We start from the raw sequence: 20,960 nt of genomic DNA on the forward strand, positions 1-20,960 counted from the left end.
TATAGTCTGAAGAAGTGGGTCTGTCCCACAAAAGCTCACCTAATAAACTATTTTGCTAGTCTTTAAAGTGCTATTTGACTGCTTTTTTTTTCAGTTATGATGTTTGAATACCCATCCCTTTCTATTAGTGTTACACACTATGTAGCATTTTAATTGTCAGTTAAGTTATGAAGTAGTTGAGCATATTTTACCATTTTTTTTTCTGAACAGTTTTTTAAATGATCACACACCAGCTTGGAGGAAGTATAAACGTTTCTCTTCAGAGAGCTGCACATCATCTAACATAATGAATGTGCTGTAGCTGAAACATTTCTAGCAGAGTATCCAGCCTATTGCCAGTGTCACTTCTCAAGCTGGGCATGAGTACTTTGTAGTTAAGGAGCAAATTTAGGCTTTGCATGTCAGCAATGTACCTTCCTTGAACTAACCGAAGACAAGTTTTTTGGCCCAGGTGATCCCTTAATCTTCAGTGAGTGAAATATTCAATGCAAGTGAAAAATATCCATGATATCTGCACAGCATGTGAGTGAAAAAGCTCTTAATTTTGCACACTGTGTAAATGAAATGCCATGGTGTGGTAATCTGAGGTCTTGAAACAAGTGCCATTCAACCTTTCCAGATTACTGTACCATTTACAGGAGACAGATTTTGTTTTACATACCATGAAGTTACACCTCACTTCAAAACTGCTAACTTACAAGAACATGCAAAAATAGCAGACTACTGCTGAAAACTGGCTTACTTTCTATAGTCTTCCCAAATAAATGAATTGGAATAGAGGTATTATACATACATTTCAGTGTCAGGTATATGCAGCAGTCATTGTCTGAATTAACTTTTAGATTGCACTGATGTAGTGTTTTTAGGTAGCCTGTTGTAAAACTAGTCAAATAGCTAGATGTGTTGGTGTACCCCCAAGGGTACATATACCCCAGGTTGAGTAACACTGTTATAGAACATTTGGTTTGAGCATAAGCTACTAATGTGTAGTTGCAATGTATTTTTTTGAGGATTTCAACATTTAAAACTAATTTTCAGAGTGTAAGTGGTTTTACTGCCAGAATTGTGTTTATGCTTTATTTTAATTACTGAAAGAAAAACAAACTAAAATTCAGATCTGTGTTAAGTTCTGTCTTGGAAAAATACCACTTAATTGCTCATTTTTTCTCAGTGGACCACACAGGCTAGGAGCCCGCCCCCCCCCCCCCAAAAAAAAAAAAAAAAAAAAAGAAAGAAAAAATATATCAGACATCAGACCTGTGTAACAACAGACCTCATGCAACCAGTCACATAGCAGAATTCCTCTGTTCAACAGGACTGAATCCAAAAGTTCCTTGGCATTCTCACTGCATTCTTTCATTGTCCAGAACGTGCTCAGAATAGTTTGTCCCGTTTTTACTCCAAAAGTCCTAATATATTTAGTGTGTAGACAAAAGCATACATTCCATGTATAGCTTCTCCACAGCAGATTTTTAAAAAAGTGGTTCTAGATATTATTTAAATCAGAGGACATTGCTTAGTGGCCTGTAATATTTCTCATCTGATTCAAATCCTTGAGATAAATGAAATAGGCTATGTGAAAGCATATGTTCTAAGATTTGTATTTATTTTAAAACTGCACTCTTGGTGGGGGAAGAAACTAATATATTAGAAATACAGTATTAACACCTATTTTGTCTATTTTTGGGTGATGGGGAATCCTCAGAAGTATATATTGTGCACTGTAATGTCATCGTAGCCGTGAAATATTAAGCAGAATATTGCATGTGCTTTCTAAGAGGATGCTTGTGAGTAAATTATTTGAAGTAATAACTAAAATAGTTTGACGTCCAAGTTTTGTTTTGGTGCAGGAATAATGACTATATTGAACATAAACTTTCAGTTCAGTGATTTTTAACTAAGATCTTGACAGTTTTGGAAATGTGAGCTAGATATAAACACAGTTCTGCTTTCGGTTCTGCTGTCTTGCATCCCAGTGGTGATCTTATTAAATGAAACTTCATGCTGCTCTTGAGATTTGTCTTTTCCATTTGCAGCACTGAAGTTTATCACTACGGTGTGTAAAATTCTGCAGTAGAATTAAAACAGAAGTGATGGAAGAAATGGCCTTCCATCCAGTGCTTTGCTGCTTTAGAACTGTTGTAGTGTCAACTGAAATTCCAGAGATCGTGAGGGATGAAATACTTTACATCTGCAAGCCATTAACATTAAAATTCTTTTCTGCACCCTCAGTACCTTGCTTTGGAGTGAAAGGCTATTACTCCTTCCTATTGGGCTGAGAGTCAGCAGTATTTTTTTTTTCTTGAACTGTATTTCTCACTGGCTGACATTTTCATAGCCATCCCTTGGGGGTTTGTTTTTTTTTTTTTTTTAAAATCACAATCTCTCTGGGATACATTTTTTGCAGTTTTGAAAACTTTCCAAACTGGGTCATTCTAGTGTAGTATACCCAGCAAACAACTGCTTTTGCATTTGATTTCAAAGCACTTTACAAATCATCTCAGCACATCTAGGAGATGAAGGTCACAATTTTGTCAGAGAGGTAAAATGACCTGTCCAAAGTTAGAAGTGGTATGACACAAATAAGCCCTTACTCATCTCCCTCTTCTAAACTATATCCCTTCCTTATATGAAGTGAGACTTAGTAACAGAGAGGTAGTTGTGCTAGTTTATATACTATCAAAACAAAACAGTCCGGTAGCACTTTAAACACTAACAAAATAATTTATTAGGTGATGAGCTTTCGTGGGACAGACCTACTTCTGCAGACCATAGCCATACCAGAAGAGACTCAATATTTAAGGCACAGAGAACCAAAAATAGTAATCAAGATTGACAAATCAGTAAAATATTAGCAAGGTGAGCAAATCAGAGAGCAGCGGGGTGGTGGTGGTGGTGTCAAGATTTAGATAAAGCAGAGTATGTAAAAGAGCCCCTATAATTAGCTAGAAAATTCCCATCCTAATTCAAACCACATGTTAATGTGTCGAATTTGAACATTAAAGAGAGTTCAGCAGCCTCTCTTTCCAAACTGCTGTGAAAATTCCTCTTCAGTAAAACGTAGTCTTTCAGGTCATTAACAGAATGGCCCACTCCATTAAAGTGCTGGCTGATGGGTTTGTGAATCAGTGTTTTTATGTCTGTTTTATGCCCATTAATTCTTTGTCTAAGAGTTTGAAGTCTGTCCAATATACAGAGCATCTGGGCATTGTTGGCATATATGATGTTAGTTGAGGAACATGAGAATGTGCCTGTGATTCTGTGACTAACCTGGTTGGGTCCAGTGATAGTATCTCCAGAACAGATATGTGCACATTTTGGCAACAGGCCTTGTTGCAAGGAAAAGTTCCAGGAGTGGTGTTCCTGCAGTATACACTGTGGCTGTTGGTGAGAATCCTCATACGGTTGGGAGGTTGTGTGTAGGAGAGAACAGGCCTGTCACCTAGGGCCTTTGAGGATTCTCACCAATAACCACAGTGTATACTGCAGGAACACCAGTCCTGGAACTTTTCCTTGCAACAAGGCCCATTGCCAACATTGTCCACATATCTGTTCTGGAGATACCATCACTGGACCTAACCAGGTTATTTACAGAATCACGGGCACAATCTCATGTTCCTCAACTATAACATCATATATGCTGTCATGTGCCCCCCCCACCCCCCGCAGCTCTCTGATTTGCTCACCTTGCTAATATTTTTCTGATTTGTCAACCTTGATTACTGTTTTTGGTTCTCTGTGCCTTAAATATTGAGTCTCTTCTGGTATGGCTATGGTCTGAAGAAGTGGGTCTGTCCCATGAAAGTTTATCACTTAACTTTTGTTAGTCTTTAATGTGCTACTGGACTGCTTTTTTGTTTTGAAGTGAGACTTAATTTTTTATGATCAAGCAGAAAAAAAGTCCTTTACAGATGCCTGCCTGTTATGCATCAGAACAGTGTTGCTAAATCTTCAGAATGCTGGTTTTAAGCAAATGGGATTTAACTAGCCATTGGAAATTTGGACATCCTTGAAGAGAAACTGTTAACAGATGGTGGATTCAGTTACCTGTATTGGGACTGTAATTCAGGCTGGGAGTATGCTCCCTTTTATGGGAGGGATCTTTTGTGCATGTAAGGCATGTAGGAAAGTCCAAGCGACTTTTATCTACTAGAGTGCCAGGTAAAGCTGTGTAATTAAAGATCTTCTCTGCTCACATGTAGAGAAGGTTTTGACTAAACATGCTACGTAAGTTTTTTTTAAAACTAGTTGAAGATTGTGATCTTCTGCAAAAAGAGAATATTACCAGTTTTTAAATGAATTAGGACTGATTCTGGGCACTTGGAGGGTGGGGAAATACTTGAATAGTAAGCAAAATAAACGTTGAGAGGGACCAAATGCTGTGATGCTGTGTGAAATGTTTTAACAAGTTTAATCCTGAAACTCTTTAGTTATTGACATGGTAAGACATACAAGTGGGAGGAACTATTTCTAGTAGTAGGCTTTGCTGTTCACATCAGAGATGCACATCTTGGGCTCCTCAGAGGTATCCAGAGTTGTGTGGTCCTGGGGTCTCTGCCAAGCGTGGCATGCAGCTCTTTTAAAAAGCTCCAGATCTGTCATTTGGCACCAGATTGTTGGCCTCTTGGGCCTTCTGATGTGCTGCCACAGTTCCTTTGCTTTCATATGGCACTTCTGCTGATGCCTGTCACATCTCTCAGGCAATCTGCTTATAGGTGACCACATTTCTATGGCTGATCCACAGCAGTACGTATGCAACCTCTTATTTCCACAGGCCTAGGAGAACCAATATCTCCTATCTTCCTGAGGCCAGAGTTCATCTGGAGTATGTAGCCTGCATGGTCAGCTGAACAATTGCACAAAGCAAAGGAAAGTTGCTAGATATGCATGCGCAGGCTGAGCAGAAAAATGCATTTCAGAAATTTGCAGGAGCTTTCAGATGCTGACTCCTGAACAGTGGAGTTCACTGCTGTGACAAAGTGATCAGTGTCAAGCATAGTGGGATAGCTGCTGGAGGACTGTTAGGGATGATATAGGTTGAGTAGCAGCACTTGTGATGCTTTGACCTTTGTACATTGACCACCACTCAATGCTACTTCGCAAGATTGTTAGTGGTGAGAAGCTAGTTAGTGTGCAGTATTCTCTGACCAAATATTAAAGGGGTAGCCGTATTAATCTGTCTGCAAAACAATGAAGCCTGTGGCATCTTACAGAATAACAGCCTTTAGTATCTACATCTGGCAAGTGGGTCTTTGCCCATGAAAACTTATGCTCCAAAAAACAATCTGTTAGCCTGTAAGGCGCTACAGGACTTATCTGACCAAAGTGTGCTGTTCATTCCCTTACGAGTAGCTCCTTGTTGACTACTGTCATGGGAGATGGTGTGAGCTGTTTACATACTTCATGTTTCAGTATCATAGCAGTTTTATTCCAAGGGGCTTATAGTGAAATCTAGTATCACCAATATATCAAATATTTTCAGTTTTAAATACTAAGACATAATCTGCAGATGGTTAGCCTGGGTTTTGTCTTTTTCTTCCTGGAAATCCTACATGATCATGGTAAAATGGTGACTTAAACTGCCTTATCTGTCCCTTTTATAGCAAATAAATCAAAGGATGAGGCAGTCTAACAAAAGAGGTATTTGTGGTAATGAGCTTAGTCTTCGAGATGAAATGCTGAGAAGAGAGGATATGGAAGTTGGGTATCATTATGAAGTTCTAGTATGGGGGTCTGCAAGCTGTGGCTCCAGATCCACATGCAGCTCTTTAAAGACTTTGTGGCACCTGATGCTCTAATTGCAAAGCACAAGAAACCCCTCCTGATTATTTCTGATAAATGGTGAACATCTAAAAGCCCAACAGTAAGTCCAACTCATAGCTAAATAACAGACCTTATGTGATCTCCAAATGTTGGTTAGCTGCTCTTTTATATGTGCAGTGCATTGTGGGATGTGATACTGTATCTGTGTTTTGATCTTATTGCTAATAGTTTTATTCACATCCATTTTAGCTCCAGAATTACTGAGTTTTGTTTTACCAAATTTGGAGGGAGGAAAAAAGGTTGTTCTTGCTGTTTTGGTTGCCAGCCCCGTCCTAGTACAAGCTTTGCAGCTAAGGCTGTAGGTAAGCCACAGTTATAAACCAGGTTTGTAACTCTTTTCTAACTGTGTGTGATTTAAAAAAAAACAACCAAAAACTACCTGAAATTTCTAAAGGCTGCCTTGCAGCCACTCCTGTAGTACTTCTGATTTTTAAAGCTCTTTCATAATAATTTTACTGTTTGTTGAATGTTCTGGACTTTCTTGCAACATCCTGTGTGAAAAGTGGCTTGCTCTGCAGATTCCAAACTCTAAGTTCAACTGTCCTTATTTGGGGGTTGTATCTCCAAGGAGTTTTGGAATGTTTGAAGGATTGCTGGTACTTTCATGGTTGTTTACTGACTTGTGAACTTTTATGAACTTTGTGCTGCCTGCAGGCTGGGAGTGTTGCAGGCATTCATTTTTACAGGAACAGAACCACTGAGTCCAAGAAAATGTTTCAGCAGATTAGAAATACTGTAGGTCATCAGCACCCAGCGGATATTGCTGGTAACAGTTTCTACAGCATATTTGGGTCTTTAATATTCATAAGGACTCCTGTGGTAAGGATGCTTTTCTGAGGTTATCAGCTTCATTGAAGTAGATCTATATTGAGAAACTCTGCTTTTGTGCAATTATTGAATGCTAGGGTAGCAGAGCTTGTTGCAAAACTTCTGTCTGCTTCTCAGTTCAGGTGACTATTCTGAGAAGGGCTCTTTCAGGAGGACTTACTATATATGTTGTGTCCTGGCTGACAGATGGACTATGACCAATACCAAGTGTTAAAAATCAAGCAACTAATTTAATTTAATTTTTAAAAATATTTTGTTTTCATTTGCTTTCTAGTCTTTGAGCCTTTAGAGTTTTTCACATCTTCAAGTTTCCTACAGAATCGAGGGCTAGAAACATATATTTAAAAAAGAAACTGAGCATTTTATGTAGCTGAAAGTCTAGAACCAAAGTTCCCTCGAATTTTTCCATCCATAGGTGGAATAAATTTCATGTGCACCAAGCCATGTGTGAATGTGCACCATTAATAGAAATGCATGCTGCCAGCTGTGGGCTGCTGTGGCACCTGAATCTCTCCTGGGTGGGCACCCAAGCGCTTAGGATACAGGGAATGCTGGCTGGGATTTCAAGAAAAACACCAATTCTAGTTGGATTTGTGATAAATTACATAATGATACTTTATTTTTGTTAGATGGCTTATGTGAGTATAGGTAGGATAAAATGTCAGGCCTAAAAAACAAATACTCCTAATGGTTAACTTTAGATGAACTTTTTTTCTTATCTTAAAAATAAAGGAATGTAATTACCAGAAATCCATAAGATAAAGATATCTTAAGATTACTTCTAGACTTCTTAAAATGTAGGCTACTTTTCTTCTGAACTACTGGTCCAGTCTTCAAATTTCCTGACTTTTCCGTGTTTCACTATACAGTTCAAATGTTTTAATAAATTTGTTTTTAACCCCATCTCTCTTGTCTGGGAATTTTTCTGCAGAGAATGCTAAAAGCATATTACTTACGCTGTGCTTACACGTACAAATGCTTTGTCCTAGCAAAGCAATCATGAGATGACACGTTGCATGTTGTGGAGTGCTTAATTGTGATCATGCAATGAATCTTTGTTGGTCTAAGACAAAGATAAATATAAATTGTCTGTAAGAAAGTTGTTCGTGTGGTATATGAATGAAATAGCCTTACCATGGTGTCAGTTATGACTGCATATATTGATTCCTGCATTTTCTCAGAAGATCCGCATTATAATAGAGATATATAGTAAACTCATTCATATCCAGCATTCTATGATTCAGAGCTCTCAAATAACTGGCATTTTAACCATAAGTAAATAGTTATGTTTTCCACAAGTATAGTGTAGTGAAAGTAAATACAGATGCAGTACAAGTTTACAGTGTACAATGCTACTGTTATTGGTAAATAACGTACTCTGCTAGTCTTGTTTTTATTTAGTGTTATGTATTGCTCAGTATACCTTTCTATTATCCAGAATATTTGAATACCTGGCAAACCTCCCAGTCCTGGGGCTGCCAAATATAAGTTTACTGTACTCCACTAGTTGAAATTGGCACACTGTAGTATAGCTCAGTATATAAGTAGCAGCAGTAATGGGGTGGAACATTACTATATCAGTTTGCCTCAAGAGAAGGGAAATAAGTGAAAAGAGTAATAGAATTATCTGGAATGTTGACAGTAGATGTTATGTGAAGAAGTTTAATTGCCACTTAATGTTAAAAAGCTCTTCAATTGTCTAATATTTCAACAATGAGCCGTTTTTAACTACGTGGAAAAGTAGTTTTTTTGTACAATCATAGATAATAAGATGGAAATGAGTTACTCAGCTTTACAAGTATACAAAGCCTCAGTATAATTGACGCCTCCACGAAAATACTAGTCCTGCTTTTGTTACAAAGAATAATTGTACAAAGGTCACAAAATATGACCAGTAAAAGCAATTTGGCAACAAACAAAACACATGAAGACATCCAGACTTAATACTCCCAAGGGAGGCATGCAGTTCACACCTCTCCTTAATGATCCTTGGCTGCTGATTTCCTTTGAGCCTACTGGGAGGACAACAAACCAGTGCCTGGGCAAAAGCTAGGATTTTAGGAGTTTGAGCTGCAGCTTTTTCCATTGTTGTCATCTTATTTATATAACTCTTCTTTCAGAGAGAATTGGGAGCAACAAGGGCTATGTTCAGTATCTGGGGGGTTCCTTTTCAACAGTATATCACAAGTGGCTTGAACTCCCACTCAGTGATGCAGGGACAATTACGTACCACCCCCAGTCACTTCTGAGAGGCAATAGTTTCCCTCTTTCAACCACAGAGTTGGGGGTAGGGGGGTGTGGATGTGTTTGCATAAACTTTAAAAGGAGGGAAATAACTCAGCATTAATTTGGGAAAATGACACAATTAGGATTCATACACACATCACATGTACAAATTCTGTTTTAATGTGCCTGTCCCTTCTTTGCACCCACTCCCAGTTGCTATCCTTGGTTATTATAGCCCCAGAGTTCGGAAGCTCATCTGTAGAGGTCACCTCCCAACTTGTGTTGCAGGGGTTAAGGAGGCACCTTATACCCTCTTGTTGCTCATTCACTCTCCAGCCATGCTGTTGCTCAGATGTCTTCAGCCCTCCCTCCCCTTCCCACAATCTGAAAGTAGACCTCGTACCAAGGCCTAGCTGTCAATGATTTCAGTCTGTGGTGGATGCAAACCAAAACCTTACTTCTGAAACATCCTTTCATATGGAAAATGACTCATAAAACAACTTCCTTATCTTCAGCATATATTTCTCCCATGACTACTGTGAAAAAATTAATGACTAACCTTGGTGAGTTAGAGGGGAAGTTGGAAAGTAGAATATATCATTTTGATGGTAAGATGTATATCTGTATTCCTACGTTATCTTAGCTGGCAAGATTCTTGGAGAAGAGATTTGTCTTACCTTTTGTGGACTGCAAATATTCTGTAAGCTTTTCTCAAATACAAATATTTTGCTGTGTACATTTAATCCAATGTAGTCTATACTACCAGTAACCACTTAAATTCAATAGAATTCTCCCTGCCACAGAGGGTTAAAGGATGAAATGAAAGCCAGATGTTGAATAGAAATATTCATAACAAAAACCTTTTAAATCTGTTTTTCATGCAATGCTAAGAAGATTGAGGAACTCAAATCTGGACATTTTCGTTTAAAACTTGCTGAGGAATCCTTTCTGTAGGATGTTACCATACAATATCCATAAGATATCCCTCAAGGAAACTGAGCAGGACTTTGGAACAGCCTTTGTTTTGAACTCTGTGCTTGTTAGGATGGGAGTTTGATAGTTGTCAGTGCTGAGTAATACTTGCACAGTGCAGACATGTAGAGTAAAACTGACGCATAGACCTTACTAATGAGGTTATGTCTATACTTAAGCATGAATCAACACTCTCGAGGTCAGTCTTCCAAGGTTTGATTTAATGCAATTAATGTAGCTGAAGTTCCATGTCTTAATTCAAACTTATCGTCTAGAGTAGACCTGGACCAAACGTCTGTTTTGTTTTAGGACCTTCCAGTAACGTGGGGTGGCGTGTGTGACACAAAATGGATTACGCATCTGCGGCTGCCATTTGATTTTAATGACTGTTCTCTTTCACAGGCTGGCAGTGATGGTGAAAGCATAGGAAACTGTCCATTTTCACAGAGACTCTTCATGATTCTGTGGCTCAAGGGAGTAGTGTTTAGTGTCACAACAGTTGACTTGAAGAGGTAAGAGACAGTTTCCATGCCAAATGTACAGTAGCTTCATTACTGAATCTGAGGTGTTTAGGTTTACGGCTTGCAAATTTTACATAGTGCATTTTATTTCAAACATGACTGACTTTTTTCAGCAATCCCTGGGTATGTTCCAAGATGGTCTAATCTTTAAAGCACATAATTGGACAGTGTGTCGCTGAATGATGGTTGCAAGGTTTGAGTTTTCGCATCTGTTTTCGTTTTTGAAAGCCAGCTTGAATGTCTGATAATGACTTCTGTAAAGTTAAGTCTTGGAAAGACATGTAAGTGTCTTCATTGTTAACTGAACAAGTAAAATAGGACACTAACTTCAAACAAGAACTGTAAATAACTAGCTCATAATTCAGACACAGTTTGAGAAGCTAATTTAGCCTCTTTCCAATATTAACCTTTTGGAGAAGTGGAGCTTGGCCTACACGGCCTCAGTTACTGTTGCTTGATCATCTCAGGAAAACTTTTTTGTCATGCACAAAGGCATCAATGTTCTAGTAATAGACAAATAGTTCAGTGTAAGACACCGAACTAACTGTATGAGAATAAGTTGTCAGACATGACGCAAAAATGTAGCCCTTGTGCACATTTTCAGCAAAGTTTCCTTTTTTGCAGCTTCACCCCTGGGTACGTTAATATCTTTCAAGCCTTAAATTTCAAGGGTGTGTCCTTTTAATATGAATGGCTCAGCACAATTCTGGTTAAAATGAGACAAACAGGGCAGTAACCTAGAATCAGTATTAGTGAACTAGGAGAGAAATATGCACTTGCTTGTCAAAGGCCACCTGCAGTTTATGCCATAAATAGGATACAAAATAAACTATATTATGTCATCTAGATCACTTTATATACTCCTGGCCCATATTAATATGGGGTGAATAGAGTATATCCTAAAGAGAATCACACCTGAAAATTTGCATTGGGTCACAGTGAAAGTTGGACAGCGTCCTGGTGCCAAGCACAGAAAATTACATATTGAAAATATTTTGTCAACAGGTACACACTGTTAATATTTCCTAGAACAGATGACTCAGGTTATCCACTTTCAGTGACTAATTGTATTGCAGACTACACATGCTCTTGTGTATATATAAGAATTACCAAACAAAGAATCATTTGATGGATCCCAAAGATCATCTGCCTATGAGTTTTCGACAGTTTCACGTTGTGGGACACAACTCTTAGAATCCTCCCTTTCAGATGTCTGATATAAGTTCTCATAAAACAAAGATGCATATTTAGAAACTTATATTGGTATAAGAAATGTTTTCTATGACAGAATGAGTAAAAATGCAGTGTAGTCTGCTCTTTACAAGAAACAGGTTTGTATCAACCTATGCCCATTTATACATGGAGAAACTATAGTGCAGAAAGAAAATGAGTAATTCCAATAATTATTCAGAACTAAATGATGGCAGAGCTGGAAACAACCAGGTATGCAAACTTTACAGGCGTTTGGCTTTGGCCACTGGGTTACCTAATATGAAATTCAGTAGAGCTTTGCTTTTAGTTTGCGGTAGAAAGTTATCATAAAACTAATCAGGGTTGAAAACAAACATTTATCAATTTGGCTAACTTTATAGTGACAGAAGGGAAAGCCTGTGGCATTCTAAACTTAATTTTTCCTATTGAGCATAAAGAATGTAATGCGTTGTGTTCCACAAGAAAATATGTGGATGTTGCGATCAGAGTTCTTTCAAAGAGTCTGGCAAAAGGTCAGCATGAGACATCCTTAGCTTTTAGCTTTTGATGATATTGCCAGCATTGGAACAAACATTTTTGCACCACAGATTGAGGTGAACTCCATACCAGTAATCCAGTATGGGTATTCACTGTTCCTCTATATAGCCATGAGACAGAACACATTTAAATATCTTTGATATGACTTCATTTGTAGCAGTGTTATAAACTTTTCACTCATTAATTCATTTTCACTAACCTCGAAATTGTGGATGTATTTGCAGACCACCCTTTTGCTTAGCAATATAATACAATTTGTAAATAATGACAGGCCTGGTTTGCACTAACTTATTTTTGAGACTGTAAGGTCAGTGTTTGGCCTTAAGTGAAAGATATACTGGAGCTGTAATTCAATTCTGTAATTGTCTTAGCAGGTAATGGTTTGGTACAAAAGTTCAGAAAAAAGTAACTTTAGGATATGCAACCAGAACTGAATGTTGTTTGACTGACTTTGTATGATGTGTATTTTCCTTTCCTAAACTGTGTCAAATATAATACTGTGCAAAGAAAAGAAAATTTTGTAGTTCAGTTCAACTGTTTGTTAGTTACTAGGGCCACGAGCAAATATGCACAGACTGAATTAAATGTGACATACCAGCATTTCACTGAGCCTCTACATTTCTTGCTTCTATGCAGTCAGACAGAGGCTCTATTCTTTTCTTTTTCAGTGACACAATTTTTAGAAATTTGACTTGCTCTGATGCCTGGAGAGGGGCGTCAGTGTATAAATTGTTAAGCTTGTGATAAAGTTCAAGGCAAGCTTGTGTTCAGTTGCATTTAGATATCCTTTTGAGGAGCATTAGTGTACACCATTTGAAATTCTATTCTTAAAATACTCTTTCAGTTTTTGAAATTGACACTCCACTCATAATTATCCCTCCTTAAGGACTGCCCATAGATAAAATTATGTCTTCCGTAGCCTGTGTAAGGCAAGGGAAGGTTTTCTTCTTAGCAGTGTATTTATACCAGTGCTTCTCGGAGATGTGCTTCTGTAGTCAGCATGTGTTGTATGGACACAACTTAATCATAGTAACCCACTGCAAAAGCTTTAAACAGGTTTTACTATGCTATTCCACTTTACAGCCTTCTCTGTATAGAGTTTTTCCTGATCAACTTCATATGCGGACACTTACTCTGAAGGAAGAGTTCTGGAATAAGTGTCAGCACTTGGACATGATGAGGAGGAGTTTTCATGCTTTAAATGCTACCATAGTCCATGTTAACCTTCAGGTTCAGAAAAAGTATTCTTTGGTTGCTTGTCATGTCTATTCAATGTAGATGTGTGCGCTGACCGCATACACTGGTGCCGGAAGATTTCCCCTCAGCAGTATCTGTAGGGACTGGCTCCAGCCCCTCTTCGAGGGGTGCACAGATGCTGCATTGTACAAGGGCACTGCTGATCCCCTTCCCCACTCAATTTCTTCTTGAGCCTGTGATAGGACTTTGGAACTGCTTGCTACAGCCCTTGCTTTTGCTCCTTTACTAGTAATTCTTCATTTTACACTTGCAAATAGTTCCCTCTTAGTATTCATTGTTATGTCTTAAAAGCATAGTTAGGCTTCAGGGATGTTAGCCTCTGGATGGGGCATGCTTGGGTACCCTGGCGTTAAGGTATGTGCTGGTTGCCAGAGGCCTGTGCCCGTCAGTGACTCATACTAAAACTGCCTACAGTGTTTGGGAAAGGCTCATGTTGGCGAGAAGTGCTGGGTTTGCAGATCTTTACTGTCCTGGCCTAATTCTGTCCCTTTTTATTTGCCTCATGGCTTTGCTAATGGAGTCTGCCTTGCCCCACAAGACCAATGCTCGGACTCAGCACCAAGTACCAGCACCTCGTTGCGGAGTGCTCCTAGGCATCATCAAGTAGTCAGCACCATTCCTCATTAGTAGTCCCAGTCAAAAGGCCGAAGAAGACAAGCAAAGACAAGTTCCCTGGGTCCTTGAAAGGGTAAACTCAAATAGGTAGGAGACCAAGGTGTGGATTTCATGCCTGAGAAGGCACCATCCCAGGTGGCGCATGTCAGTCCATGTCGCACCCCGCCCTCCACCCCAGATTATCCAAGTTCCATACACCCCAGAAGCTTTCCAGATTGCTCAGGATTTCATTTCTATGCTAGTGCTATCAATGCCAGCTGCTACCAATCCCTGCCACAGGGAAAGCCATTGTTTGCACCTCGGTCTCCGAAAGCTCAGACCTCCCGCTCTCTGGCCTGTGCAGATAGGACCATCCACATCCCCACAGGATTCATAAGGGACATGATGGGGCCTGCGCATCAATATATGCATTGCTGGAGGCTGGATGTAGACCTTCAGAGGCACCCTTCCCGACAGCAGCCATGGCGTACCAGAATTAGTTGTTCTATATGCTCTGGCTGCCACTCAAAGGACAGGTTGCTCTGTGTAAAGCCCCATTTCCCCCACTAACAAGCATCTGAGCACAGGGTCTCCAGATCCTGGTCAGGCTTTCAGCACCAGTCATCTTCCCCACAATGCTGGTTTCGGGAATGCTGTTGGTTCCTTGGTCAGTGGTACAGATGCTCCCTGTGGTTTCCAAGATCATCCTCGTCTCAGAGCAGCCAGTATTGAGAAGGGAGCGCATACTTGTCCTCATGCTCATCAGCCAGCGTTAAGTCTGCAAGCTGTGTCTCAGTACCCGTCTCTTTACCTCTTGTGCAGGCAGAGCACAATTTTGATCAATGTCGTAGGTGGGCCTGCAAATCATGCCTTGGTCACAGGTACTCTGGCTTACACGTGGCTGGGTTTCCCGTGCAGGCCAGCCTCTCCTCCATACTGTTTTAGAAGCTCACTTAAAGAAACAAGAATATTTTCAAGGTTTCTGTTGTATCCACGAGGCACAATATAGATGAAAATGACTTGTTATAATTTTCAAATAAGGACTAATGTTTATGACCACATTCTGTTTTCTGTAATTTCTGGACTATAGCTTTTTAGCACACCCATGACCTCTTATTTTGAACACCAAAGGAGTGAAGGCAGAGGCCATATGGTCTGAGAAGACTGATGAGCTCTTTATGAATACAATCGCATGTCCCTGTAGGGTATGTCTACATTGCAGCTGGGAAGGAGCTCAGCTCAGGCAGGCACTAAAGTAGTAGCGTAGCCAGGCGTCACACAGGCTAGCTGCTTGAGTACAGATTGCTTAAACCCGACGTACCTGTCTGCTTGGCTAGCCAGAGCCATTGCCCATACTACACCCAACTATGCGGCGCTCTAAAGCGCTCTACCTCAAGTAGAACTAATGTATATCTGCCTGTCCAAGCTGGGGAGCATAGAAACATGCTGCTAGCTGCAGTGTTACACAAACCCATAGATAATCAAACAGTGTTTGGGATTGTGACTTTGCAATTGTGGCTTGTATTTCTAAGAGAGTGTGTGCTGCTGATTGGCGTAGAAAACTTGTGCATTCTACTTGGACCTTAAACTCTGTGCCTCTTACCTCATTTGTAAAATAGGAGGCAAACCTCCCAGTATTTGAGGCTTTGTTTGTAAAGTGCTTTGAGCTCCTTGGATGAAATGTACCATGTTGACCCAATATTCTGTACTATACAAGGGGCTGTGCATTACTCCACATGCTTTTGTTTTCGTGTCCATTGCATTTAAGGGCACAGTGCAGCTTATAGACAGTTATTTGAAATCATATAGAAACCTTTCCTTTTGGTAGCTCATTAGGGTGCAGCCTTGCCTGTTTCTGAAATTAAACCATGTCTTTGATAGCATTAGTACAACTCTAGTGGTTTTGGCTACGTTTGTTTAAAATAAAAATACCTGAAAAAAATCTTACCTAGTCAATGTGCAAAATTGGAAAAGGGGCCATGGTGACTTTCTGCAGTTCTGGTGCGTCTACAAAGCTGCATTTTAAGATAAAGGTAAAGTACTAACTGAGTTTCAAAGCCCTCTGGCATAAAACAGTGGGGGGGAGAAAAGACAGACAGTAATGTCACTCTGCAATGAACGAGAACTACACAGAAACTAAATTTGCCACTCTTGCCTCAATTTCTGATTTCTGATATCTTTACTTCGATACCCCCAGACTGAAAGTGGGGGTGTTAATCTTAACATTGAGCTACTTAAGTATTGACAATGAAGTCTCTGGTTCAGTTTTATGTGCAATGTCAGCTGCTTGTAATGCATAGGTATGCTTATAGCATAAGTACAAATGATCCTGTATATATCTGCCAAACCATTAAAGCTTTTTATATCTCCTCCTGCTTCATCTGTAAAAGGGTTTGTGCTGTAGCCAGGGAAATTCAGCACATCTTTATTTTGTGGCGTTTACATTATTGCAGATTTCTGCATTACTAGTTAACTAATGTTCCTCTCGTTTTTCATCCATGTGCACAATAAATTTTATGTGCACCACCAGTAGAAACACGTGCTACCAGCTGTGGGCGGATCTGGGCATTCTGCTTCCTGGGTGGCACTTAAACCTCTCCTGGGTGGCTGCCCAATGCTCAGCTTACAGAGAACAGTGCTAGTAACTATACCTATGCTTGATTGAATTTAAAATTGTTATCTATACCATTGTTCTTTTCCTCAAAAAGTTTGAAACAGTATTCTTTAAACCTACTGTTCCTAGCATTGTTTCACTGACAGATGTGGACAAGGGAGTTTCTTTGAGTCTAATTCTGTAGATTACACCCTAACATCATCTTGAGCATGAAGATAACCTCAAATTCCTATTTATACTTGTCAGAAATTATTCTGGGCCATAGAGAATAACTGGCTTCAGTCCAGGTTTTAACTTCCATTATAAGACGGCAGAGTGGACACACACTATTGCAATTCCTATTTGAATTAAGACTGTCCCACTAACATGGAAGTACTGAATTCTATGGAAGTTCCTGATAGGAGAAAATTTCAAGGAAGCTATTTTTCAACTACACTTTAGATCGAGCCTGTACCTTTTATTCCTGTCCCCTACTTGAACTTCCTAGCTTCTGGCTTCACACATTAAATGTCTCTCTGCTTCCATATGTCTGCTGCTACAAATGAAAAAGCAGTCAAACATGATTTGTGTTGAAAGGAATAAACTACTCAAAACAATGATTGTGAATAGGTGGATGCATGCAGGCCTGCATTGAAAAGCTGTGTGCCAGCCACGCAGCGTTGTATGCTGTCATCTGTTGCCAACTAAGGGGGGAAAAAAAAAGTAGCAGCCAAGTGCCTATAAAATAGATTAGGTGCCACAAGAAATACGCCGTGAAAGGCATTCTGGGTAGACGTTCTAGAAAGCAAGACTTGTCACCAAATCTCCTTATAAAAAGACTAAATTTAGAAGAATGCAAGCATTTAACTTGACGTCATCCTTATCTTTGTAGAATCAAAGTAACTAGGACTGTGCCACTGTGATACCCTACTTTTCCCCCTCCAACTTCATGGTTCTTGTCAAGAAAAATCTTTTATTTATTTATTTATTTATTTATTTATACACACACACACACACACACACACACACACACACACACACACACACACACACACACACACACACACATATAGATTTATATATATAAAAAAAAATTCTATTCTTTGAATTGTTGCTAGGGCACACTTTTCCCCTTCCCCTTTTTTTTGTCAGCGGAGAATGGCATGCATGGTGTGTTACCTCTCCACATCCAAATTTTTCCTGATGGATATACATTAAACTAGAAATAAAAGTATGAGAGATGCAGACCAGGTCCATGCAGGTTGCTACATGGATTGAGGGTAAGAGAGACCTGGAGCTGAAGAAGGAAATTACAACCCTAAATGTCTCAAAATAGGCTCTAATATACTTACGTTAAAACATCAGAGTTATGACCTGACTGATCAACCGCACACCTCATTGGGAACTTATTTGCAATCAAGCAGTAGTAACAGGACCCCCGTCGCAAAAACATAAAAAGCCAACCCTGCAAATACAGTACTGTGCTGTATTAAACCTAAATGATTGAAAACATAAAAAGGGAAAGGTGGTTTGTTTGTTTTTTTTTAAATTGACTGGGTAAGGAAACTGATTCTGTGCTGCTTTCTTTTAAATTAGAATGGTTAAAAGCATTTTTGTTTTGCATAGTAAAGTGTCAAAGCTGTATCAAGTCAATGTTCATTTATAAACTTTCGAAAGACCAGCCATAATGTTTTGTTTAGAATTACAAACATTTCAGTTACCAATAACCTTCATTTTGAGAGGTGCTTATAGATCTGAGGTTCTTTTATAGTCTACTATTCCTGTGCAGGAGATCTGAAAAGAGAAATAAGAATAAGAACAAATTCTGAAAGACCACACATTTAAATTAAAACTTCAGAAGTGTAGCTTTCACAAAATGTGAAAGCATTGAGCAGAAGCACCTTTGCACAGCTGAAGCTCTCGTTAAATCTACTGGAGGGGCAGAGCTGGTGTGCAGAGTTAGGACTCAGGCAGTACCTCCATGATTAGAGATAGCACTGATAGCTAGGATCATGGCTGTTCTGTGTTCACTTGTTCCTTTTCAAATTGTTTGTAATTTTAAAATGTTTGTATCCCACCATAGGAAACCAGCTGACCTTCAGAACTTGGCTCCAGGCACTCATCCACCTTTTATTACCTACAATGGTGAAGTGAAAACAGATGTGAACAAGATTGAAGAGTTCCTTGAAGATGTCTTGTGTCCACCCAAGTAAGTATTACAGAGAGAGAGATGGATTAGGAACTGGTTATTTGGTAACATCAGCCTTCACGATATTGGACCTCAAATTTGTTTATGTTCCTTAGTTTTAAATTCCTGGTTTTGGTGAAGCTACCTGCAATAAATTGGGCAATTATTTGCTTGCTAGCCAAGCTTAAGGTGCTTTGCATGATAAACTAAAATCTGAATATTTGTAATATAGATAGAGGCCTTAAATATTTCATCCAAAACCCATATTTTAGATTAAATACCCATTTGTTTAGGCAGAAATCAGTGTGGAAATAGATGATATTATCTGTAACTAATGGTTACTGTTTTTATAAATGCATGTTTGAGCCTGCATATTTTTTGGTTTTGGTGTTTGAGGGTGGAGTTGTGTGCTGGAACACAGGCAGGGTTATACAGGCCATCCTAGTAAGATTGTACTCCATGTAATCAAAATGGAGCCCCAGTTCAGTAAGCCATGCATTAACATTAAACCATTAGGGAAACCTATTTTACGATTTATTTTTGCAAGATTTGTATTTGCAGATGTTGTTCTAGTACCAACTGTTCAGCCTTTTGGCTAAAATGAAAAGTTCATTTCAAGCAAGAATGGCAAATACCAGTGGCCTGCATGTTTTACCATTAGAAAGCTTTTCTGTGTTCCTTCCTAGTTCATTGAATAAGAAAAAGGATAATCACTATATTGTTTGTGGAATCAATCATATCAGCATACAAGTTGGCAGTAGCTAATTTTTGCAAGCCTTTCTGTGGTGTGGGTCTTTCATGCCACATACAGTAATATAACCGTGCTTCTATATGTGCATGCCAAACTAATATTGAAACTTAAACCTGTCAAAGTTGTGGTGGAAGGATGTGAATACATGTTTTATTCCTTAGGAAGAGTAGGAAACTGTCAAGTAGTCTTTAAACTGGCAGGCTATTGTGTTGATGAGGCATAGTTGCGGGCTAGCTGAGCTCTTTCTTTTCTGAACCTTCAGGAAGAGAGTTTCTGGACCATCTCATTTTCTTAATTCCCCTTTTAGGGATTCTTGAGGTCAGTCTTTTAGACCAGTTGATATTAAGTAACATGTTTTCAAAAATGTTTCCTTTTCGTTGGCCTGGCAAGTGTAATGGAGCAAAGCAGACTGTGTATAACTGCCTACAGTTGTTCTGCTCTGTCTAGAGCTCAATTTTCCATTCACTGAGCACTGGATTGCAGTGGTAAGAGGGGAGCTTTCCACTGTAATTTTATATGCTTGCTGCAGAAATATGTAATTAGTCTCTGCTCTAGAGTGGTTTAAAAGAACCTGGAGCAGAACTTTTCCAGTTCTGTTCAAGTATAAGATTCACTGTGTTAGATGTGTGCTTGACTGTCCATAAGACAAGTCTCTCTTTTCTGAACACACACTTGGCTTTTAAGAGTATTTTGAATTAACATTTGTGAGCATTTTAATATCATCTGGAATGTCAAGCACTATTATGATGTAAGAGTACAATGAATCTGAGGTATTTTTATCCTGCATAGAAAAAGATCAAAGTTAAGGTTATAAAAAGTCTCAGCTTAAAGAAACAGAACTATACACCAAGCATACCAGGCTACCTTAAGCTGTTCTTGGAATGGTAAAGAGCCATTGTGTCTATTCAGTCATCTGAAAAGGTCCAGAGGAATTGATCAGTTACCAATGAGATTGTTTTACTATAGGCTAATAAAGCCACATCATGTTGGTCAGAAGGCTTATATTTTAATCTAATTCTTTTCTGATTGGATTTTTATTGTAAACCACTATTGAGTCTTTACAATCATGCAAAATTCTGTAAGTGCTCTCCCTGCCTAATGTCTGAGCCTTAAATATGACATGCAGGGTCTTGCACTGATTTTAAAGATGTCTACAGACAGTTAGTGGTCTCCACCTAAAGGAGGAGGAGATGTCCTGAGCAAAACCCTGAAACTGAAAACACACCTCTGAGGGTGTTCAAAGTCCAAGTTAGACTTCTGTGGATGGCTTCTGTGTATAATGGGTTAAATCAAACTCTGATCCAGAAAGCTCACCCTTAGGGAACGTCTACCTTGCAATTGAAGAACATGCAGATGTTATTCAAACTAACTTTGATTAGCTAGCTCAGATAATGCTCGCAACAAAGTAACAGCAACATGGGTTATGCAAACCATTGTGTGTACTAAACTGGTTTTCTT

At 39.1% G+C, this 20,960-nt stretch overlaps 1 protein-coding gene across 1 annotated transcript in view; it reads left to right on the top strand.

The window, feature by feature from the left end:
• CLIC4 (chloride intracellular channel 4) overlaps positions 1–20,960 on the top strand; it is a 60,753-nt gene that overhangs the window by 22,862 nt on the left and 16,931 nt on the right. Inside the window, exons 2-3 of the mRNA XM_074976109.1 lie at positions 10,252–10,361; positions 18,647–18,772. Coding sequence (XP_074832210.1) covers positions 10,252–10,361; positions 18,647–18,772 — 236 coding nt within the window. The remainder of the gene's footprint in view (positions 1–10,251; positions 10,362–18,646; positions 18,773–20,960) is intronic.

This window comes from Carettochelys insculpta, chromosome 24, assembly GCF_033958435.1.
Source record: "Carettochelys insculpta isolate YL-2023 chromosome 24, ASM3395843v1, whole genome shotgun sequence".
Classification (NCBI taxonomy): Eukaryota; Metazoa; Chordata; order Testudines; family Carettochelyidae; genus Carettochelys; species Carettochelys insculpta.